Here is a 25,243-nt window from a genome sequence, read left to right as displayed (position 1 = left end):
ATGTGAAAGAGACCTTAGAACACATCTGGTCAAACGTTCTCATTTCACAGGTGAGAAAACAAGGACCTAGAAAAGTAAAGTCTGAAGGCCCAAAGCTTAAAAGAAGCACAGTCTCCTCCACACAGTGTTCTCCTGTTATAATGATGCTGCCTCATCCCATCCTTCACCCTTCAGTGCTCTCACTCTCGTTCTTATTTTGACAACATACTTGCATGTCATATCTCTCTATATAGATAGATAGATAAATAGATAGACAGATATAGATATCTCTATATATAGATCTATGCACTGAGATCTTCAGGAAGATAACATACCCAGAGAATAAGTCATAGGAAGTAGATAGTACTTTCTATGTGTACAATTCTAAGCACATTGTACATTATGAATCTACAAATCCTACAACAGTTCTCGAAGATAAGGTCTATTATAATTTCTATCTTAGCAGAGACAAAGTGAGGTTAAGTGACTTCCCCAAGGTCACACAGCTAATCAGAGGTACATCCAGGATTTAAATACAGGCCAGTTAGCTCTAGTATTCATGTTCCTCATCTCACACAAAGATGTATTGAGATCATTACAAATTAATTCTGGAGAGAAGACATGGGGCTTGGGGGTAGAGAAGAGGGCACCTAAGGGCCTGCGATGGGAAGGCTCTCTTTTTCCTGCAACCCCTTATAGACTGCTTACATTTTTGCCATATACATGTTACTTATTCAATCAACAAACATGTATATAGCAGTTACCATATAGCAAAAAATGAGTAGCTATTATATTATTATTACTATCATTATTATGTGACTTTCCTGACACTTTCCTCTTTTGTATAATCAGAGGTTTGGATTAGGGAACCTCCAGCCACTATAACCAGGAAAGGGGTGATTTCTCTCTTTTATCAACAAATAAAGCAAGTCAAAGCATTTTGAAGTAACATCTTTTTGAGATCTGCTGTGCACTGTACAGTGGTGTCCCAACTACTAGTGCTAGGGTTGCCCGGCTCTGGCTTTGAGGGTCAGTTGTTATATTTTCCAGGAAGCTAGTGAGCCAGTTGTAAACACAGCCATCATTAAAAATTAAATTATATAAACTTATAATTAAATAAATTACATTTAAAAGGAAGGGCTGAACACTCAAAATTCATCATTTCCTAATTGCTTCATTACATTTTACTATTACCTATGTTTTTTTTTTTAAAGATTTATTTATCCATGCATACAAAAGCTGGGGTACAGGCCAGAGATGTGGGGGGTGAGAGGACCCACCAGAGACAGAGTGAGGAACAGAACAGGCAGACTGACTGAAACACACTGCTGAGGGGAGCAGCGGGTGAAACAGGAGAGGTCTGCTTCGCCATGTAAGTTGCTCCCTGGCTGGCCGGGGAACGAACTCGTGCTGCAGAGTCTGCGAACTGCTTCATAGTGTGGTTCTTAACCCCTTGTGCCACCAGAGAGTCCCCTTTTACCTCTGTTTTTAAAGTAATTTGCATCGATGATGTTTGAAAGTGGAAAGAATATATAATGGTGTGCATATCTACTCAGCTCCTCCTGTGGTCACGTCAGATGAGTAGCTTGAAATAAGTCAGGGTAGGAGTATTTACACTACAGAAATTGGCAAACACTACAAGTCAATATTTAATCTCACCCAAAGCTGGTTGTTAAATATCTACCAGCCCACCCCTGGCTCAAATGCTCATGTGCTATCCCAGACCCTTGGAAGGATCCACTTACTGCTTTCAAAAAGAAGAGTGCATAATTCTCATCCCAGTGCATGAAAGTCAGGGGCCCATGAAGAAGCAACTCCTAGCTCTGGCCTTCTCATCCTCTGCTTCCGTAACCAAAATAAAATAAATAATTCTGAGCACTTGGCCCACAGCCAAGGACCTCTAGTGTTCGATTCTTCATCCTCTGCTGGCAAGAGCTAATTACAGTGTGTGGGGAGGGGGTGGGGGGGCGGTGCAAAGCAAAGGTTCTTTGTGCTCTGAGTGAAATAATGGCTTAGTCGCCCCTGAGAGTATGTAGCGTCTGTCCTTCTCCTCAGCACAGCGAACACAAATCCCAATACGAAGGCATGTGACTTTTTCTTTTTCCAAATGAATTAGATTTTATGAATAGAAGGTTAGCTTTCCTCTGCGCGCTCAGGCCCAGCCATGCCAGTTAGTGTATTTTCTGTTTTTCTAGTTGAATTGACTCACCCATGGTTTTAGGAGCCTTTGATTCACATGTTTAGTTCTGATGATATCAGGATATGGAAACCTTACTTTGCAAACTCACTAACTTGGAGTATAAATTCAACTCTGTTTTTGGGAAAAAACAAACAAACAAACAAAAAAAACCCCAAGAAAAACCTGGGCGAGGAAAGGGAATTTTTCCCCCACAGTTTTCTTGGGCCTAACTAGGCCAGTGAGCCAACCTGGGTGAGTTTTCAGTGCCCTTTCTGAAGACCCAGGACACTGCAGGGGTAGTTGGCTGCTCACCAGACCAGACCAACAGTTATTTAGGGCATGAAGGGTCCAGACTTCAAGAACCTAAAAACTGACAGATGCTGATGCTCCTGAAGCCATTGGTAATTCAAAATAAAATTTCTAGTAACCCCAAACCTATGTGGCGGCAGTGCAGTATCTTGGGCAAACCCAAGTCAGACCACTTGGGTTTGAGTCCTGGCTTTCCCAATGATCATTTGTGACCTTGGGAAAGTTACATAAAATCTGTCTCATTTTTATCTTCTGTAGAACAGGGGTCATTAATAGTGCCTTCCCTCAGCGGGTTGGTATGAAAGTTGAATTGTAACTTGTTTAGAGAAGTGCCTGCTGCATCTAAGTTGCCATGTAAATGTCGCAATTATTTGAATGCTGACTTGCTTTGTAGTTGTTTTTGGATTCAAAAATTGTCACAAGGTTCTTTGGAGCTGAACTATTATTATTTTTTCTACTGACTTCCTGGTACCCTAAACACGTGACCTAACTCTAAGCCACCAGGTGGGTGTCTTGCAACCTACTTCCCGAAATCAAGCATCTAACAAGCAGCTTGAACCTAGAATTCAAAGAACATTCTGGTGGTTAAGAGTCAGAACTTTACAGTCAGACAGTCTTTCTTTTGTTTGTTTGACTTTTTATTTTTTTAATAATTGTAGACTTAGAGAGAAGGAGCAAAAATAGTGCAGAGTTCATGACTCCCCTCTCCCCAGTTTACCCTGAGGTTGGCATCATTCATAACTCCAGTACAATGATTAAAGCCATAACTCCAGTACAATGATCACGTAGATACAAGTCTTTATTTGACTTTCTCTAGTTTTCCACTGATGTCCAGAGGTCCAACACAGGCTGTTACATTGCATTTAATAATTGGGTCTTCTTAGTTTCCTCTGGTCTATAACAGATGCTCAGTTTTTTCATGTCTTTCATGTCCTTGACATTGCTTATAATCTGAGAAGAAAGCAAAAAATTTTTTCTGCATGCCTTTATAGTAATGTACATTTTCATCCTACTTTATAAGTGATTTTATATATACAATTCAACATCTCAGTGTACCTTATTATTTGATGAGCAGCAGAACTACTTTGAAATACAATTTAAATAACAGGTCATATGAAAAATTGTTTTGGTTACTTCTAATCAATGTTCATTCGAATAGGGCTAGGAGCTTTATCATGGAGTAATAGATCAGCAGAACAGTAGTGTAAAAAGAAAATTCACACTGCAATGAACATATGACATACAAAGAAAAAAAAAACAAAAACAGTGAGGCCCATGTATTAGGAATGTGCCTTGTCTTGTCATTGTTGGATGGAAAAAGTAAAGCCTGAAAATGTACATGGAAAAAAAGATTATTGTAGGGGGCCTCCCCGGTGGCACAGCGGTTGAGCACTGGGTTGCAAAGCTGCCAGCAGCCTCTGCAGCGCCCATTAGATCCCCGGCAGCTCCCCGGCCACTGGAGGAGGGGCCCACATGGCCTGCGGAGGAGGGTCCCACATGGCGCGCAGACCTCTCCTGCGGCCCTCTGCTCCCCTCAGCAGTGTACTTCGGTCCTTCTGCCTGCTCTGCTCCCCGCTCTGGCTCTGGTGAATTCTCTCACCCTCCCGCGCTTCTGACTGTACCCAGTGCATGTATAAATAAATAAAAATAAATTAAAAAAAAAGATTATTGTAGAGGCTGATTTTCAGAGCTTGATATTCTGAGCAGATGAGGCAATGTAATAGCTCTCCCCTTTCATATATCAGCATATACACATACGCTCCCTAGCAGCATAGGATTAAATCTCAGCACTCTCATGCTATCACCCATGTGACCTGAGTTCAATCCTTGACCAGGGAGCGAATCCACATGGCGCAGCAGACCTCTACTGTCTTGCCCACTGCTCCCCTCAGCAGTGTATTTCAGTAGATCTGTCTTTTCTGCTCTCCACCCTGTCTCTGGTGAATCCTCTCATCCCTCTCAAATCTGGTCGACACTCCAGATCTTCCATGCATAAATAAATATAATTAATGTTTGGAATTCAAGAATTGGTGCTACACAGTATGCCACAGGACGCTGACCTAGTATTGTTTCTTTGGACTACTTTAAAAAAAAAGATTTATTTATTTATGCATATAAGGACTGGGGTCTAGGTCATAGCCATGGGGGCAGTGAGAGGATTCACCAGACAGAATGGGGAGCAGAACAGGTGGAGCTACTGAAATATACTGCTGAGGGGAGCAGCGGGTGAGACAAAAAGGTCTGCTGGGTCACGTGGGTCAGCACCCTGGCGGGGGATCAAAGCCTTGTGGCAGCAGCTGGTGATAGCTTCATAGTGCTGAGACTTAACCCCTGTGCACCAAGGAGCCCCACTTTGTCTTTTTTTTTTTAAAGATTTATTTATTTATTTATTACAAGAACTGGGGTACAGGTCAGAAGCGTGGGAGAGTGAGAGAATTCACCAGAGCCAGAGTGGGGAACAGAACAGGCAGACAGAGCGAAGACAATGCTGAGAGGAGCAGTGAGCGAGGCAGGAGAGGTCTGCTGTACCATGTGAGGTTTTCCCTGGCTGGCGGGGAATCGAACTGGCGCTGCAGAGGCTGTGGACAGCTTTGCATGCGGCGCTCAACCGCTACGCCACCGGGGAGGCCCAAGGAGCCCCACTTTGGACTACTCTTTTTTTTTTTTTTTTTTTTTTTTTTTTTTGGGAGTAATTCACTTTATTTCCTGGTATAAACTCTTCTATGTGGTGGCCACAGCTGGCGCCTGGGTTCTCTGCACAGAGACTCTTGTGTGGGTCTTCACCAGGTGGTCAGTGAATTCCTGGTAAGGAGACTTGGTGAACACGGTCTCTTTCCATAGGTCGGGAGTGAGATAGCTGTAGGTCTTGGAGATGGCATCAAAGGTGGCCTTGGCAAAATTGCCCAGGGTGGCGGTGCAGCCCCTGGCCGAGGTGTAGCAGTCATCGATACCGGCCATCATCAACAGCTTCTTGGGCACAGGCGCAGATACGATGCCAGTGCCCCTGGGGGCGGGGATGAGGCGCACCAGCACAGAGCCACAGCGGCCAGTCACCTTGCAAGGGACGGTGTGGGGCTTGCCGATCTTGTTCCCCCAGTAGCCTCGCCGCACAGGGACGATGGAGAGCTTAGCCAGGATGATGGCACCGCGGATAGCGGTGGCTACCTCCTTGGAGCATTTAACGCCCAAACCGACATGTCCGTTGTAGTCCCCAATGGCCACAAACGCCTTGAATCTGGTGCGCTGCCCGGCGCGGGTCTGCTTCTGCACGGGCATGATCTTCAAAACCTCGTCCTTGAGGGACGGCCCCAGGAAGAAGTCAATGATCTCGGATTCCTTGATGGGCAGGGAGAAGAGATAGATCTCCTCCAGCGACTTGATCTTCATGTCCTTGACCAGGCGGCCCAGCTTGGTGACGGGGATCCACTCCTTGTCCTCGGCCTTGCCTCCGCGAGCCCCGCGGCCGCGGCCCCGGCCCCGGCCCCGCCCGCGGCCGCGACCCCGGGGCCCGCTGCCGAAGCCTCCGCGGAAGCCGCCGCGGCCTCCCATTCCAGGGCCCCCCCGGGCCTCCGGGCCCTCCCGCAGCACCGGCGTCGTCCGCCATTTGGTGTGTTCGCGGAGAAGAAGCCACTTTGGACTACTCTTAAGGAGGTTTGTGTTATCTTTCTTTTGTTTGCTACCAACATATAGCCTAAGTTAAAAAAAGATGTACTTTATATTAGAAGTGAATAATGGAATAATCCAATTATGGAATTTATAATTATTCTCCTGTGAAAACATAGAAGAGATAGGAGAGAAAGAAAGATGTAGAATAATAGTAGCTAATACTTGGGCCCTTATTATCATACGAGGCACTATTCTCAGTGCTTTGCATGTGGTCATTAATCTAATTTTCATAGGAAGCTTTTGATGCATTTACTATTATTATCACTTTTATTTTACAGGTGAGGAAACTGGCACTGAAAGACAACGTGACTTGAGTAACATCACATAGTTAATGTGATAGAGTTGGGGTCTGAACCAGGCAATGGGTTCCAGGGAATTGAAGAAGTTCCCACCACAGTGCATGGCACCCCAGTAGGCTAGTAACTACTGGGCTTTGTATTTTTCTTCCTTTTACAAATACTATGAATCTAATATATATTTTTTAAATATCCTATTATTTTCATATACCACCAATCTAATAATATATTTCTCTGTCTCTTAAATATACTACAAAGCAATTGCTGTTTTTCCTGTTTGCTTCTGTGGGGAGCAGAACAGGCAGACTGACTGGAATACACTGCTGAGTGGAGCAGTGGGTGAGGCAGGAGAGGTCTGCTGCGCCATGTGTGTTGCTCCCTGGCCAGGGATCAAATTCATGCTGAGTGGCTGCTGTTAGCTCCATAGTGCTGAGACTTAACCCCTTGCACCATCAGGAAAGCCCCCAAAATTACTGAATACTTCTATAGAAGAAAACTTGCTTATGATTTTCCATTCTTTCCTGGGAGGTCTGAGAAATAACAAAGCATCTATAACTCAATTTGCATTTTAATTGTGTAAAAATAAAATTTCCATCTCTGTCTAAGTGGCGGTAGCATTCTTTTGAATCTGCTGTCCATTTTGTTTGTTCATGCACATACTGTTTTTGCATTTCTGCATTAAGTGCTTTGTTCTCATAACCACATAAGTGTAATCCACAAAATAGTAATGTGGATCACTATGAAACAGCAAGCACTGCCTTTCTATGCATGAATCAAAATATGTACACAACTAGTGGATATCTTTTCAAAAATAGCCCAAAGATTTGTTTTTAATAGAAACATTAAAGATATCCTGTTAAAATAGTTTTTCAGGCAAGGAATATATAAAATTGGTCCCCCATGACTATTCTGATTAGTTGTTAACAATTATTGAGCTCTTGGGGCCTCCCTGGTGGTGCAAGGGTTAAGTGTCAGTGCTATCAAGGCATCTCCCACCACTGCAGCAAGAGTTCAATCCCCAGCCAGGGAGCTACCCACAAGGTGCAGCAGACCTCTCCTGGCTTGCCCACTGCTCCCCTCAGCAATGTATTTCAGTCAGTCTGCCTATTCTGCCCCCCACTTTGTCTCTGCTGAGTCCTCTCATCCCCTTCACCTCTTGCTTATACCCCATGTAGGGTAAGGAAAAACTATCAGGCTTTTCTGCCCTTCGCCATTAGGATAGATGAGGGAACCCTGTGGTCCTGAATGCATGCCTGATGGCGGGCACCTGGAGTGGGTACACCTGGGCTGAGAAACTGAGTTTATAAGGGCGGCGTCGCGGGGACGCCAGCAGAAGCCAAGAACAAACGGAAGCTGAGAGAAGAAGAAGAGAAGCAGAGAGAACGCCAGAGAGCCCAGACAGAGTGAGGATTGGCTGGGGGCTGGGAGGACTGCCAGCCTCCTGGCCCCCCAGCACCCCTGCCTGCCATGTGCCTGGTAAATCTAAATAAAAGGCCTGCAAAAGCCACTGAGGACTCTGACTCCTCCTTGACCCGGTCTGCTGGATCAGAAAACCTGCTGTGTGGTCTTCCTGCCCCTACACCTCAGTTCATGTATGCATAAATAAATGAAATAAATCTTTAAAAAAAACAATTACTGAGCTCTTATCATGGTGGCTATTGTGCAAAGGGCTTTATTGCATGGATAATTTCATTTATTCACTCATGCAAACCAGTATTACCAACCGGTGCACTCACTTGTGCTGGGCACCATTCTAGATTCTGGGAATACAGCAGGGAGCAAAACAGTCAGCTTCCCTGAGCTTATGGAAATAGATATCTACTAGGCCAGTGGTGATAAGTGCTATAAAGAGAAATCAAACGAGGCTAAAGAGGGATGGCGAGTACCTTTTTGTGGTAGGTGCTGCTGATTTATTGTAGGATGATCAGAGAAGGTCTTTCCAACAGGATAACTGGTTTTCTGAACAAGATTGTTTCCAGGCAGAGGATACAGGAAAGAGTAAGAACATGTTTAAGATTTGATTCTATAAGGTAAGCATTGTTTTATAGGAAACTGAAGACTCATGGATATTACTTATGTTTCTAGGCCACACAAGCAAGAAGAGGGAAAGCTAAAATGTGACTTCAGATCTATTGACCTCAAAAAGCCATGCCTTACACCCTCCAAATACCATTCAATTTACTCATCCCAACCAAGTGTTACTCTTTGAAAAGATTGGCAGAGAATAGGACTACCAGGAATTAATTGGTGCTGCTGTTAGTTCTGTAATTTATTCCAGCCTTAGGCAAATTACTGACACTTTTCTTCAGAGCCTGTAAAATGGGGTTCAGGTATTTAACAACTCAGAACAGCTGTTATGAGGACTAATTAGCTACTGCTTACAAAACACTTTGAGCACTAACAGTAAGTGTCTTTACTCTGAATATCACATTTTCCTCCAGATTCTGCTAGATACCTCCATCTCCACCTGCCCCCTGTTTCCACATCTGGTGCTTCTCCTATTTCCCTAACTTGGCAAAACTAATTACCAATTATTAAAACCAGAAGACCAGGAGTCAGCTTTAACTCCACTTCTTCACTATATACATTGCCCAGTCCTGTTCACTCTACCTCAAAAATGTATCCTGTATCCATCCACATATCTCCATATTCAATGTCACTGGTCTGTTTCAACCCACTACCCTCTCCGGCAGGGAGGAATGCAAAAATTTGCTAAGTGGCCTCCCCCTTTTCAATCCTGAGCTTCTCCAATGCATTTGCCACACACATGTGATGCAGCAGACCTCTCCTTTCTCGCCTGCTGTTCCCCTCAGCAGTATATTTCACTATATCCTCCTACTCTGCTCCCCACTCCATCTCTGGTGAATCCTCTCATCCACCACACCTCTGGCCTAAACCCCAGTTCTTCTACGCAAAAATAAATAAAATCTTTTTTTTGAAAAAGGCAAGGGAGGGCCTCCCCTGGTGGCGCAGGTGGTTGAGCACTGCGCTGTGAAGCTGTACGCGGCCTCTACAGTGCGGGTTTGATCCCAGCCAGCCAGCAGCGAGAATCCCACATGGCGCGGCAGACCTCTCCTGCCTCGCCCGCTGCTCCCCTCAGCAGTGTATTTCCTCACTCTGCCTGTTCTGTTCCCTGCTCTGTCTCTGGTGAATCCTGTCACCCTCGTGCACGTCTGACCTGTATCCTGTTTCTTGTATGTCTGAAGAAATAAATCCTTTTTAAAAAAAAAAAAAAAGTTGGTCCTCCCTGGTGGCGCAGCGGTTGAGCGCTTGGTTGCGAAGCTGCCCGCAGCCTCTGCAGCGCTGGTTCCATCCCCCGCCACCGGTGAGGGTCCCACATGGGCGCAGACCTCCTGCCGCCCGCTGCTCCCCTCAGCAGTGTACCTCGTCAGTCTGCCTGCTCTGCTCCCTGCTCTGACTCTGGTAAATTCGCTCACCCTCCCATGCTTCTGACTGTACCGAGTGCTTGTGTAAATAAATAAATAAATCTTAAAAAAAAAAAAAAAAAAAAGGCAAGGGAGGGCTTCATTCTTTTTTTTTTTTTTTTAAGGATTTATTTATTTATGCATACAAGAACTGGGATGTAAGCCAGAGGTGTGGGAGGTGAGAGGATTCACCAGAGACAGTGGGGAGCAGAATAGGCAGATCCATTGAAATACCCTGCTGAGGGGAGAAGCAGGCAAGGCAGGAGAGTTCTTCTGCACCATGTGGGTTGCTCCCTGGCCGGGCTAGGGATTGAACTAGTGCTGCAGTGGCTGGCGATAGCTTGATAGCTCTGTCTTTAATCCCTGCACCACCAGGGAGGCCCGGAGGACTTCGTTCTTACACTGCATGGTCTCTACTTTTATGTTTAATTTTATTTTATATATTTTTTACATCATTTTTCATTTTTGTACAATGTATGCGTTTTCATCTTGGTTATAGTCTCCATACAACTGCCCCCTCCCTTGTTTTGAGCCTACTCCCTTCTCTCCCCCCCGTAGTGTGTCTCTAGTTTAGTCTTTCGTGTCATGGAATTTATACAACCATGTAACACAGCACCTTTTCCATAATGAACAGATTCACAAGTGCTACGAAAAAGGAAAACAAAACTTGGATATGGCTATGTCTTGGAAATGACACATTATTTCCATAGATGCAGTGCTTTGTTCTTGATTAATTAATTAATTCAGTCAACAATATTAGAGTCCCTGCTATGTGTCATAAATTATCATGGGCACCAGGATATAGCAAAGAATAAAGCAAGCAAAGCCTCTCTACCACCTCTTAGAGCTTACATTCTAGTGTGGGAGACACAATCACAAATAAATACATTATTATATGAAGGGCCTTAGGTGGTCAAATGCTATGAATAAAAATAAAACAGTAAAGAGAGAAAGGCAGTCATGCTCCAGTAAGATCCCACTTGGGTGGTGATCTGAGCAAATTAAAGTCAGGAACTAGAAGAAAAATGTTCTAGACTAGAGGGAACAGAAGTGCAATGGCCTAAAAGCAATACAGAACTTAACACATTCAAGGGAAAGCCCAGAAGTCCTGTGGTTGGAGTGGGGTAAGCAGGAAAGAGGAAGAGAGGTCACAAAGCAATCTGGGGCTGTTTTTCCAAACCCCTGCTTTTTAAGCTGCCGTGTCTTCATACAGCTAATATTTACAGGGTCAGGACTTGGAGAGAGGGCTTGTATTGAATATGTTGGTGTGTGTGTTTTAGGACCTTAACAAGAACCACAGGATTTGCATTTTCTTACCCTAACTGCTTCTTGCTGTTAGAATGTTAATCTGGTTTAATCCATTCAGCTTCATGTTATTGGAAATCAGTCAAAGAGCATTTGTAAGCTAAATAAGGAGACCAACTGATACATCTCAACAGAGCAGACAGTAGGGGCCACTCCCGGGATCAAAATCACTGCAGAAACCCAAGCTATTGTTCCGCCAATAGTTTCAAGTTTGTTTCTAAAAATAAATGAGACTCTGAGTCATCCTTTCCTCAGTCAGAACTTTATTCCTTTTTCACCCCATGGCTCCTGGTCGGTTAAGACTTTTCTCAGCAGTTACGTGGGCAGGTCAGTCTACTCCCAGGTGGCAAGGGAGTGTAGTAGCTAGGGAGAAAGGTGACTTGGCTCTGAAAGAGGCCTTGGGTCAAATCCTGTGCTTACCACACTCACAGGACTTTTTTTTTTAACCCTTTGTCTTTGAGCCTCAGTTTCCTCCTCCATAGAAGGAGACATTCATGCTGTATTAGTGTTTTACTGCTGTGTTCAAATTAACATACCTCTAGAGGGCTGGAATACCATTTATTTATTATCTCAAGGTCCCGTAGGTCAGAAGTCCCAGATGACATCACTGGGCTCTCCACTTAGTTTCACAAGGCAGAAAACCAATATGTCCTCAGTTGTGTTCTCACCTAGAGCTCGGGATCCTCCTCTTAGCATGTACTTGTTCTTGGCAGAACTCAGTTTCTTGCAGTTATAGGGTTGAGGTCGCTGTCTCCTCGCCAGCTGTGCTCACATTCTTTCTGTAGTGTCCTCCATCTTCAAACCAACAACTGCACATCAAGTCCTTCTCATTCTTGGATACCCTGCCCTGTGTTCTCTTAAAGGCTATCTCCTTAGTATAGCTTAGATATTTAGATCAGGATATTCAGATAATCTCCCTTTCTCAAGGTCTGTACACATGATAGAATAGAATCACCAGAGTAAAATCTCACCATATTCAAGGATTCCAGAGATTAGGGTACGATACTTTGGAGGCCACCTTAAAAATTTTGCTTTGCTCAGATAGTTTTTTTTTTTGACAATAAAAGATAATGAATATAAATAAATAAAATGACAGAGATTTAAATAGAGAAAAAAACTTCAAGAAAATGTGTATGTGTGAAAGAGTAGACAAATAGCTACCATGACAAATAAGGATAACTTATTCAGGTAAGTATCTGAACTACTCAGTGAACCAAAAATAAAATAAGACTGGTTTATGGTAGATAACTATCATTGTTCTCATATTTATGGGTGTTAAAATAATACTGCACGCATAATAAGTAATCTCTGTTTTAATAGGAGTATTGATTTGAAAGTTCTAGTTGACCTAAGTTTCTCCTTTTGTTTTCTGAATACATTATTTCACTCTCTTTTATCAAAAGGTTTTGGCGAATCTGCCTCTTTTTCCTTCTTCCCATGTAGTTTGGGAGACTGTGTCAGCACAAGACTTCTGTTTTAGGCTTTTGTAGTATAGCTACCAATTGAATTCTGAGAATTTACTCCAGTCCTGTCACCTTCAAATGGGAAGAAATGACCTCTGCACATTCTTGAAGACAGAAAATAAATAAAAGTGGGATGAGGTAGAGTTTTAAATTAATTTCAGAATACGTCTATTTTGGTTCACTATGTTTGAGATGAACAAGGCCACAGTTTCAACATTCATGAGGAACAACACAGCATCCCTGGAGAACATACATACAAGAGCTGCACTGTTAGGGTTCAAATCCTGTCTCTACCACTTTTTTCTGTGTGGCCTTGGGCAAGTTACTTAATCTCTCTGTGCCCCATTTTTCTAATCTGTAGAGCATCTACTTCTTAGAGTTGTTGTGAGAATTGAATTAAATATTTATAAAGTGCACACAAGTCCTATATTAGTTTTTGTTAAGCAAATAAATTTTCCCCATCACCCCTTTCATCAGAGTTGCTAAGAAGTAGCAAAAGTAAATCATTTAGTTTCTTTCTTCTTCTTTGGCCTAACTGTCTCTCTTATAAGACAATGGGATCAGCTATTTAGATTATGTTTTATTTATTTACTTTTTTGAATTAGCAAAACTTGCACATCCTATAAAATTTTAAAGGGTACAAAAAGATAAATAATAAAAAAGTAACTTTTTTCCTTACCCAAGACATCCAGACACTAACCCTCTCAGAAATATCTTTGATATTAGCCTCTTACATATCTTCTTAAGTCAGTTTAAACATAAACTATAGTGTGAATATTTATGTTAATTTATCATATAGATCATTATCACAGGTGTTTCCAACACAGATGACTACTCTCTGTCCTGAACCTTGCTTTTATTCACTTAGCAATGTCTGTGGAGAGCCTTCCACATTAGCACGTAGAATTGCCCATTCTTTTCAATGGCTGTAGAGTACGTTACTGGGTGGGTATACCATATTTATTTAAACAGTCTCTCATTGATAGATACCATTTTCAAGCTTTTCTATTACAAACATTACTATGGTTAATATCTTTGTCACACATCATTGCACATCTGTGAGTATATCTGAAGGAGACATTTCTAGAAGTAGAATTACTTGACCAAAAACTATGTACATTGTTGACATCTATGCCAAGTTGCCTTCCAAGGAGGGTATAGCAATTTCTACTCCTGCCAATAGTTTATGGGTACCTGTTATCTCACCCCTTCATCAAATTGTGTGGCTTAGCTATAGCTTTTGCCATAGACTTTACGCCTGGCTTTGACCTTGTGGTGTCAATAAGGTAGTTCACATTTGTTCTCAATGTGAACAAATATATTGTTATATTGTTATATTTGTATTTTATATTTATATTATTTTTAGTTACAATAATGTGAGTGCAAATGGACCTCTGGAAACCAGAATCCTTTAAGGCAAAAGCTAACTAAATCTGGCTTTTGTCCCATTACCTGCAATAACACACTGTTACTACAAGATTGCAAACACTGTGGAGACAGAGATTCAACTAACACATAATAGATCTTTCACATACCAGTAATACACCTTCTGCTCTGGCTGTTTAATGAATCCCCTAAGGTTCACATGTTATTGGGACAGCTAAGTGGTGGAGCATTTGCTATTTTTAAACATCGACTTTGGGTCCTTTATTCCAAGGATGACTCTCAACAGGTACAACAGAGCTCTTTGTGTTCAGCAGCCAGAGCTGCCAAAACACCAATTGCTTGAGCACCACTTGTCAACAGCATGAAGAATCAACCAGGAAAACGCTGGCGTCAGTGAGCATCTATCCCTGGGCAACAACATGGCACCTCCGGGACTGATCATTCCTGGTTGAGGAGCAGCAGGTGACCGTGCCCCAGAGGGGCCAGTGACTGCAACCTATTCAGCCAATGAAAGAGCTTTCCTTCCTTGGACTAATTCTTAAAAATATTACTCATTCTTGGTAAAATTCTACTTTTGATACTACTCCTGTGAAAATTAACAGCATGTAATACTGTAAAAGTGATTTTATGTACCAGAATATGAATAAATCTGTTTATTTTGGCAGAAACTGAAATCCCAGATAAAATCTTTTTTCAATTAGCAGTGTTTGAATTACAGATCTCAATAGTGGCTATAGACTAGATCTTTGCAGATCTAAACTGTGTCTGGAAAGGTTTTATCAGTTTTCAGGAAATATTTCTTGGAGCTGAAAGTTCACATATTTGTTTTAAATCTTAGTTCAATTTGATACAACTGTAAGACTGATTGTTTTTTTTTTCTTTTCCAGATGTGATTTTGTTCAAAATTCCAATGTCCATTATATAACTCTCCCTACCTCTATATTTTTTCCCCCAATGACAATGGCATCTAACCTATGCAGCAGATAATATGTCATTTAAGTCACCCAGATTTTGAAATTTTGTTTTGGCATTCCTGGCCAAACAATATGACCTGCAGGAAAAACTAAAGAATGTGAATGAATGAAGATCCCCCCCTTGTGGGAGGATGTTGGATGAGTTGACTCTTCTGTAGTTTCTAGAGAAGGGGACAGCTATGAGTAATTAGCAGCCAACACTCAGCAGATGGGGGTGGGTACATCAGCAGATAGAGAGGATCTAGGCAGGGCACCTACAATTACCACTATACATAAATATGGGGGGAAATTTGGACTGCTATAAAAATGCCGGTTCAAGATGGACCTCCTACTCTCTTATTGCAATCAAATTATCTCTGTTATGCCGTATATATAGAAATTCTAAATTGACAATGGCCAGACCAATACATTCTCCTTGTTGATGTGCACTTCAAATCTAATTTTGTTCAAAGAACGCTATCTGATAAATTACTCTGTTCCCCTCACATTTTCATTTTTGGGACAGAGGTTAAAATAATGAGAAATACTTCTACCCTTCATTCTGACCACCAATGCAGAATGGAATCATGAGAGACAGATTCATGCCAGAGAAGGTGGAGAATCCTAAATTTTGGGAATATCATTTTCCTTCCAGAAAAGGATATTTCTGAGTGTCTCTCCAGAGACTGTCAAAGGAGGAAGAAAAATTCTCAAAGTAGAAGCTGACTATTGCTCTCAAGGGCTATCCAAGGGTGACCCCAGCAAATAAATCTGTACTCTCTGTCCTGCCTCCTGGCAATAGCTGGTTTAGGATTGGATAAGTGACCCAACCTGGGTCAATCTGCTTCTTTAATATGTAATGCAGAACTGAGAGTCAGGAATTATGGTGATGTCCATAATGCACCCATGAACTACAGATCCTAACATTCCCAAGCTGTGGTGTTCAACTCCTCCTTTGGAGCCCCTTAATCTATTTTAACCAGTGCTTGTTTCTGTTATTTGCTACCAAAGTAGCCTTATATAGTACAGGTCTGCAAGCCTCTGTCTGAATATCACCAAGACTCAAATATAACTACTATATTTTAAAATATCTAGCAATAATATTTATTAACAACTTATAAGTTAGTTCTCAATTTTAGGTCAGCTTTTTTGCTTTTCTGTAGGTTTCTCACTCAACAAATGCTAGAGGACCAAATAAAAGTAAAACTATATTGGTTTTAATAATGAAATTCTAATAAAGAGAGTTGGGAACTCTTGATCTAGAACTGGGAGGTCACAAAAATGAAACCTAAAAAGTTAATGGACATGCATTTAAGGTAGGAAGTCACTGGTACTTACTCAAAGTCTGGTGATCTAACCAGACCAACTGGAAAGCTGAGTGGAAGTTTGGGGTGGAGATGCTTATAGGAATGCTTGTAACAGCTTTACAGTCTCAATCTGATCCTACCACCCAGTGTAAGCTTTGAGTGAAGGATTCAGCCATCCCAGAGCTGTGTTTGAAAGGGCCTATGCTCCAGCTGAGTGTTTCTTATAAGGGCCTGAGTGTTCTGGGAACTTCTCTTAACACAATCTTACTGTGAACACAGTTGCAGGGTGCAACGGTAAAGTAGACTATACTTTGGAAGCAGACAGACTTTACTTTCCTATAGAAAAGAGCCACTGGGATGTCATATATGTCCCTTTTTCTGTTAACTAATGTGAACACTTTGAACACTTCGGCCTAGTTACAATTGCAAGAGTAAAATTTGAGAGCCACTAGTGGTTACAGAGGAACATTTTAATTTTATAGCTTCTCTTGAGACGGCAGTTTGATTTTAAATATTGTGAATCATGATTAACCTCATTAAAAGGTTTACCCTGAACTCTGTGAAAAATTGTCTCTATGAGGAACTCAGTGGCCCTCAGGAAACCTGTGGTATTTTTTAAACAATGCATGTATTTAATCAATATAAAAACCTCATGGGCCTTCCTGATGGCACAAGGGGTTAAGACGCAACCTATGAAGTTATCCGCAGCCACTGCAGCACGAGTTTGATCCCCGGCCAGGGAGGTGACCCACATGACTCAGCAGACCTCTCCTGGCTTGCCCTGTTCTCCCCTCAGCAGTGTGTTTCAGTCAGTCTGCCTGCTCTGTTCCCTGCTCTGTCTCTGGTGAATCCTCTTGACACCCTCCCTCGACTCTGGCCAATACCCCAGTTCTTGTATATATAAATAAATAAATTCTTTAAAAAAAAAAAAAACTCACAACCTGCTTTGAGAGTTTTAAATTTTGAACATAAATTATCATAATTATTAAGAGTAGATAAAATCAACAATAATTTTATAATGTGGTGATCTTGGCTTTATACCACCACCACCTTCACCTAGTCACTGCCCTATGCCTGACCCGCATGACTCAGAGGAACAAATACATTCCGAGTTCCGGAGTGTCACTAACCATAGAAATGATCCTGTGTAGTTAATCCTCATTCTCACCAGCTTACTGACTCTTTACACTGGCATGCTCTTGAGCCTTATGTTTTCCAAGTGTATTTTGAAGATGGACTTCCTTTATCTCAGATCTTTTTTGTAAAAGAAGATACAGTTCAATTTGGCCTAGTTTTCTGTCACAGAGGACTCCTGAATCCCAAGCTAATCCAGTCATTTGAGCTCTCAGTGTTTCAAGGCATTTTCTGTAACAATTGGGAAGTTCTTTGGGGAAAAATGCTGTTTTTTTTAGGTAATATTACTCAGTTGAAGCTGTCTTTCTACATTTGGAAAATTTACTTAGGGTTGAACTTAAAAATGCAAAACCACTAAGTTGGGGAAACATAAGCATTGACCAGAGTGATAATTGAGTTGCTTTTCAGGCTGCCACAGAACCCACAGACAGAACAGTGCCCCAGGCAAGGAGAGGATAACACATCCCAATCTCTGAAACCCTAACTTAATACCAACAAATAGTTGCACAGAATCTATCATTTCTATTTTTTCATTTGAAATAACAAAGAGTGACCAGATCCCCTGGCCAGTTACTTGAAGAAAGGTAAGAACCTAGAAGACTACCAACTACATTGTACTCTGGAATGGTGAATCTCTGGAAAGCCTTGCTAAAATTAAATTTGTTATGTGATGTGTTTAGTGTCCATCTCATTCTTGACAATAAACAATCCTGTTGTTCAGTATGTATCATACCCAATTTAAGAAAGATTTAACTCCAGTAGTTACATTCCTTTTGTTGTTCCCTTGTATCTCCTCACTTAGTAGTTTCTTTATAAATAGGCATTTCTGTTACATGATTCCACTGAATGCATTTTACACTTGAAAGAAGTGGCTACTTGAATACAGGTGGCCACAGTTAAAGAGCAGCCTGACTCCAAGCTCATTTTCAACTAGGAGTGTGTTTTCCTCACAGACACAATATGCAAACGCTGGACTTGGTCCCCTTGGCAACTCTGCAGACTACAGATCTTCCTTGACCTACAATGGAGTTACAGCCGTGTAAGTCCATCTTAAGTTGAAAATATCATAAGTCAAAAAAGTACATTTAATAATCTACGTTAGCAAACATCATGCTGAGCCTAACCTGCTTTTAAATGTGTTCAGACCACCTAAATTAGCTTGCTGTTGGGAAAATTCATAGAAAACAAAGACTATTTTATAATAAAGATGTTGATGATCTCATGGGATTTATTGAATACTGTGTTGAAAGTGGGTGTGATGTAATGTGGATCCCAAGGGACCTTTGGGAGATTGGCGGGAGAGGAGGCTGGAGAGGTAGGCAAGAGCCTGGCTAGGAAGATCTTGATCACTGCTGGGAAAATTAGGCTTAACAAAGTCAAGAGAAATGGAAAGACTTCAAATAAGGAAGTGAAATAATAATATTAGCATTTTAGGAAGATAACTTGGGTGACTACAGAATGAAAGGAGTAAATGGAACAGGCAGAGAGACTAGTCATTAGAAGGTCACCTCGGTGACCTTCCAACAAAAATGAAAATCACTCATACGTTGAATGCTAACCATGCGCTGACATGTGTCATCTCAATTTGTGCTCCCAATGATCCAATATGGTAGTAGTACTAGTCAAGATAGGTTCACCTATTTTTTGACGAGAAACAACCACTAAACCTCAGTGGTTTAAAACCACTAAAGGAATTCTTTGCTCATGCCATATACTTCATGAGGATTGACTGGGGTGCTCTGCTGCTCGTACTCACATAGATACCCAGGATAATGGAGGCTTCACCTTAATGTACACCTCACAGCAGAAGAAAGGGATTGTAGTTCATTGTACAAACTGCCCAAGTGTCACACAGCCACTGCCAACTCCAAAGCATCAGGCAAGGGCAAACTGCCCTGCCTAACCTGTCCAAAAGGAGAATGAGAAATATGTAGACTCCAGCACTAATTACTACCACTTCCCAGTTATGAGCATACACTAAAAGTGTACATTTGTGACCTGCTTTCAAAATTGGATATTGCCATTTGACTAAACTCAGTCAATGGAATGGCAGAAGCAACTGTCAATATTCCACACAGGACCTCTCCTTAGCCTGGTTTCCACAGTGAGAATAATAGCTAGCACAGTCCCCACTGACTTCCAGTGGACTTATGGGGTGAATTACAGTTATAAATCAGAGATTTAAAGGATGTTTATAATTGTAGCATAATCCAGTACACCTGAGACCATTCCAGAAGAGACTTGGAATATTTATGTACAGTCTTTAAAATCTCCACAGATAAGTTTATTCCCATTCCCATTTTTTATAGTAATCCTGGAGGCTACAGGTGATATATTACAAAAATTCTGGACTTTATTATATTCTTCTGATAAGCTTTGTTTTTCCTCTGAATGGTTTTGATTTTTGTTCTAGCAGGAATTTCAATTATTGTCTGACTTCTTTGAGCTTGTGTGTGCTTATTTCTTTGTTGTGTTAGGGTAAGTGTTTAGAAAGCCAAGATATCTTCCTAAGCCCTTATAACTTATTATGCTCAACCTTCAAACTCTTTCCCCGTGTGAATCTTTTCTAGGCTTTATTTTGGGCTTTTTTAGGGCAGGTATTGTGTAAATCTTACTCTAGAGCAGTGATTCTCAAACTTGGATATGTGTCAGAATCATTTGGCCTCCCCACCAAAGTTTCTGATCCAATAGGTCTGAGGTGAAAGCCTCGTATTTGCATTTCTAACACCATGTCTAACAATTTTCCCGGTGATGCAAATACTGTTGGCCTGGGGACAACAATCTGTGAAGTATTGCTCTACAACGTGGTCTTATTTTTTAACTGTGATGTTTCTGCTGTCTCAGCTGGATGCTTGAGATGTTAACAAAGTGTTAATATGGCTTTCCACCTGGGCTACACCAAAACTCCAATGACCCCCATCAGTGCTTGAAATTTAATATCCCTGCTTGGCTTTCAGTCTCACAGAAGCTGGTATCTGGTCATCCTTGGACAGTCTCATCTTATACATGTGCAGCTCAGCTCTTAGTCAAGCACTAACATGATTTTTGGAGCCCTATCTCTGCAAAACTTGCTTCTTTCCGACCATTCCTTGCAGATTTTACCTGCTCAGCTGTCCCAGATTCTGAACTCTGCCTCCAAATCATCACTTCTTGCTCAGGAAATTGCCTCTGAGGCTTGCTTAAATTTCTTCTTAAATGTCTCTTCTTTTAGGGACTATCCACTTCTACTACTTGAAAGAAATAACTCATATGTGTTTCCCAATTTAGTGATTTTTTTGAAGTGGTAAATGGCTTGTCTTATACCATCTACACCATCATAACCATTTATAGAAGTTATGTTTTTAGACCTTTTGATTTTAAGGAGACTTAGACAATCCAGACAGAGATATATAGAGAGAAAAGTTAACCTAAAGATAAAGGATTAGAAGGCATCCGTGTATAGAAAGTAATTGAGAACAAGGGAACAAGTCACATAGGAAGCTTACACAAAATGAGAACTAGGAGGATAATAAATATTGGAGGGACTGCCAGTTTTTCATGCATGAGTAAAAGAAGAGTGTTGGCAAAAAAGGAATTGAAGGTATTGTCCAATAGGCAAGAGAGGGACCATTGCCCCATAAGTTAATGGAGAAGAATTTTTTAAACTTCCAATAAAATAAGTATAGAAGGAATGTACCTCAATATCATATGCCATCTATAATAAACTTATAGCTAATATCATACTCAATGGTGAGAAACTAACAGTTTTTCTTCTAAAATCAGAAACAAAAGACAGATGTCCATTCTCACCACTATTATTCAACATAGCAGTGTCCTACCCAAGGCAATTAGGGAAGAAAAGTGAGCTAAGTTAGAAAATAAGTAAAATCATCGCTCTTTGTAGGTAACATGATATCATACTTAGAAAACCCTAAAGATTCCACTAGAAGCTCTTAGAAACAATAAACAAGCCTTCAGGCAGATACCGTGAACGTGCCCCCCCACCTTTCTGATCTCAGAAGCTAAGCAGAGTAGGGTCTGGTTAGTACTTGGATGAATGAATTTAATATAAAATAATTTAATAAATTATAAATGAAAATTTATAAATGAATTTAGTAAAGTGACAGGCTACAAAATCAACACAAAAATCTGTTTCATTTCTGTATACATTTATAAACACTAGCAGAAAGGAAATTTAAGAAAACAGACTCATTTATGATCATGTCAGAAAGAATAAAATATCCAGTAAAAACTTTAAACAAGGAGGTGAAAGAGCCATACAGAAAACTATAAGGTATTATTGAAGGAAATAGAAAGAAGACATATAAAAATAATAGAAAGATATTCTCTGCTCACAGATTGGGAGAATTAACATTGTTAAAATGGACATTTTACTTGAGCAATATATAGATTTACCACAATCCCTATCACAATCCCAATGACATTTTTCATAGAACTAGGACCAAAAAAGATCCTGACATGTGTATAAAAGCACAAAATACCCCCAAATAGCCAAAGCAATCATAACAAAAAGAAAAAAAAAACAGCGTTGTCACTTTCCCTGACTACAAATATATTACAAAACTATAGTAATCAAAACAGCATGGTATTGGAGGACTATAAACAGAAATACAGATTGATGGAATAGAACTGAGAGCTTAGAAATAAACCAGAACATATTTGGACAACTAATTTATGACAAAATAATCAAGAACATACAATGGAGAAAGGAAATTCCCTTTGATAAATTGTGTTAAGAAAACTGGACAGCCACCTGAAAACAAAGATCACTATTTAATGCCATATACTAAAATATATTTGAAATGGAACATAATACCTGAAACCACAAAAATAACATAGAAGAAAACAGATAATCAACACTTCATCACTAGCCTTAGAGATGTCTTGTAGATTCCAAAAGAAGTAAACAAATGGGACTATATCAAGCAAAAAAATCCTTCTACATGGTGAAAGAAATCATTATCAAGATGAAAAGGCAACCTACTGAAGATATCCTAAATCATATATCTGACAAGGGGTTAATATACAAATACATAGAGAAGAATTTTTAAAAAATAGATTTTGAGTTCTTACTATGTGTCCCTCCTGTGCTAAGATGTTTACCGCCCCCCCCCAATTTTTTTAATTGTCAAGCAACACCCAAAATAATACCAGTATTAATTGTAGTATAATTTAATAGATGAAGATGAGCGTGAAAGATGAAGAAACTGACCAATTTGTACAAGGTAATACAGCTGTTAAGTAGCCAGAGCTTGAAGCCAGAGCTTGAAGCTAGGCATTCATAGGTGTTTTGAGGCAATACTCAAAGCATCAGAGTTCTGCCTCACTCCAAAACAAGATAGGATGACTATCCAGGAAGCTAAGGATTTAAACAAGTCCTTATTGGATTAGGCCACTGGTGAGCACAGCAAGAACTCACTATCATGAAGAGTAGGTGCTAATTAATTGCTCAATATTGTCAGTCCCCACACTTAACTCCTCTTTTGAAGCCAGCAGAGACCCATTTACATGGCAACTCTCATTCCCTGCTTGCAATTTTCCTCCTCAATTTCTGCTGGTTTCTGCTTAGGAGGGGACTCATTCTCCAACTTGGTTCAGAGAAGATAGGATTCACTGCTTCAGATTCCTAGGGGTGTGAGAAGTGTGAGGATAATAACCCAACAACCATGCCCAAGCACAGGCTTACATGTATTTGAACATATCATCAACTCAATTACCTATGTTCAGATTAGCCTCAGCAAATCTTTAAGCTCTCACAGCTGTCTTCAGGTGTTCAGGGGATTATTATGGGGAGATGTTGATCAGCTGTTCTACATGTCTCCTGTGGGCAGAACAAAAGGAAAGCAGCTTAAATGTCAGCAAGGGATTTAAATGTAAGTGAGAACTCTGTGAGGTAGAGAGGTCCTATGCACCCAAGCTGTGTTTTCAGCCTTGCTGTCTTACTTAGCCCGAAATATTCTCTTGTGCACCAAACCACCTCTTTTTGCTAATTATAACAAAAAAGACAAAACAACAGTAACAGTAACAACAAATGCTTATGTAGTTCTTACTTTGTGCTAGGCACTATTATTGACTTTTTTTTACCCGTATTCATTCATTTAATACTCACAATAATATGAGGTAAATACTATCGCTATGACCATTCTTGTTTCAGAGATAAAAAAAAAATCTGTGACTCAGACAGGGTCAATGACTTGTCAAAGTTCACACAACCAACAAATGGGAGAGCCAACATTTGAAGTCTTGTGCCAAGGACCATATTCTTCACCATTACCCTATACTGCTCATTGGTTGGATATTACACTAGAACAGAATTCAAGACAAGGCAGAGCATGGAGAAATGCTGACATATTGTCATGGAGGCTTATAGAAGATTGTCCCAAAATGATCCTAAAAGAACCATGCCACCAAATTCACACCCACGGGAAGTTCCCTTCCGCATTGAATGTGTGCCAGTATGATGACTCATGTGGCCAATATCATGTGATAGAAGTAATTTTCTGGTACTTCATGCCCAGGCCTTAAGAGATCTAGAGTTTCTGCTTTCTCTGGCAGACTCAATTGCCTTATATAGAGGCCAGGAGAGAGGCCACATGTAGAGAGAAGCCTTGGATGTTAAGAGGCCATGTGGAGGACAGACACCTTAGGTAAGAGCTAGTAACACAGTGGTAAATTAAGTCATCTTGGATCCTCTATTCCCTGTGAAACTGTCACAGGAGACACGATATAGGGCAAGGATGAACCAAACCTGCTGAGCCCTGTTCCAACTCTTGACTCTTAAAGGGTTATGGTTTTAAGTCACTAGGTGTTTCTCCCGCGCTCTCTCTCTCTCTCTCTCTCTCTTTAAGATTTATTTATTTTATTTGTGCATACAAGAGCTGGAGTGCAGGCCAGAGGTGTGGGGGGTGAGAGGATTCACCAGAGTGGGGAGCAGAACAGATGGTTCCACTGAAGTACACTGCTGAGGGGAGCAGTGGGAGAGACAGGAGAGGTCTACTGAGCCATGTGGGTCACCTCCCTGGCCAGGGATCAAACTCGTGCTGCAGTGGCCATGGATAGCTTCATAGTGTTGAGACGTAACCCCTTGTGCCACCAGGAAGGCCCCGCTTCTCTTTTTTTATTGTGGCCAAATATACAAAACGTAACATTTATCCTTTTAAACATACAGTTCTGTGGCATACGTACATTCACACTGCTAAGTAAACATCACCAGCATCCATCTCCAGAACTTTTTCCTTATCACAGTCTGGGACTCTGTGTCTCTTAAACAATAGCTCCCATTCCAACCTCCTACCAGCTCCTAATTAACCACTGCTCTGTTTTCTGTCTCTATGAATTAAAGTCAGTAAGTTTTAAGGTTGTGTGTTACGTAACAACACATAATTTTATATAGACACTGATATATTTAATTATCTGGTTTGAGATTGTATTAATACATTTGTTAGTTTATTAAACCCCAGAGAATTGTCAAAGCATCAGGAACCCACCCAGAGCTATACTTTTCTTTGTCATTGTGCATTTAATGCTAATGTGTCATGGCTTACAGTGTTATAGGGAAAATTATAATTATACTTACCATTTACTTTAAGTGTCACATTTAATATATCATTTGACTTTCACAACAGCATTGTGAGGTAGAGTTAGTTTTTTATTTTATAGGTCGGGGGACTGAGGATCAAAGAGTTTAAGCGACTTACTCAAGGTCGTTGAGCATAGAGTAGAACAGGTTTGTTTACAACCATTTATTGATCACTCTCCTTGGAAGGGAGATGAACAAAAGACAATTTAGTAGCTTGAAAGAGGACACATAAGGCTGGTCCTCAAAGAGTATATACACCTAC

The 25,243-nt window shown here is 41.0% G+C and overlaps 1 protein-coding gene across 1 annotated transcript; it reads right to left on the bottom strand.

Moving 5' to 3' along the window:
- Positions 1-4,882: 4,882 nt before the first annotated feature.
- On the bottom strand, positions 4,883-6,071 carry LOC311170970 (small ribosomal subunit protein uS5-like; the record flags this gene model as incomplete). The annotated part of the gene is given in 2 exon segments (XM_084233497.1): positions 4,883-6,028; positions 6,030-6,071. Coding segments are annotated over 2 exon segments (882 nt in total). The 3' UTR covers positions 4,883-5,188.
- Positions 6,072-25,243: the final 19,172 nt, after the last annotated feature.

This window comes from Talpa europaea (assembly GCF_964194135.1).
Source record: "Talpa europaea genome assembly, chromosome: 5".
NCBI lineage: Eukaryota > Metazoa > Chordata > Mammalia > Eulipotyphla > Talpidae > Talpa > Talpa europaea.
The sequence above is the reverse complement of the archived record's forward strand: the minus strand, read 5'-3'. Positions and strand labels throughout refer to the sequence as shown.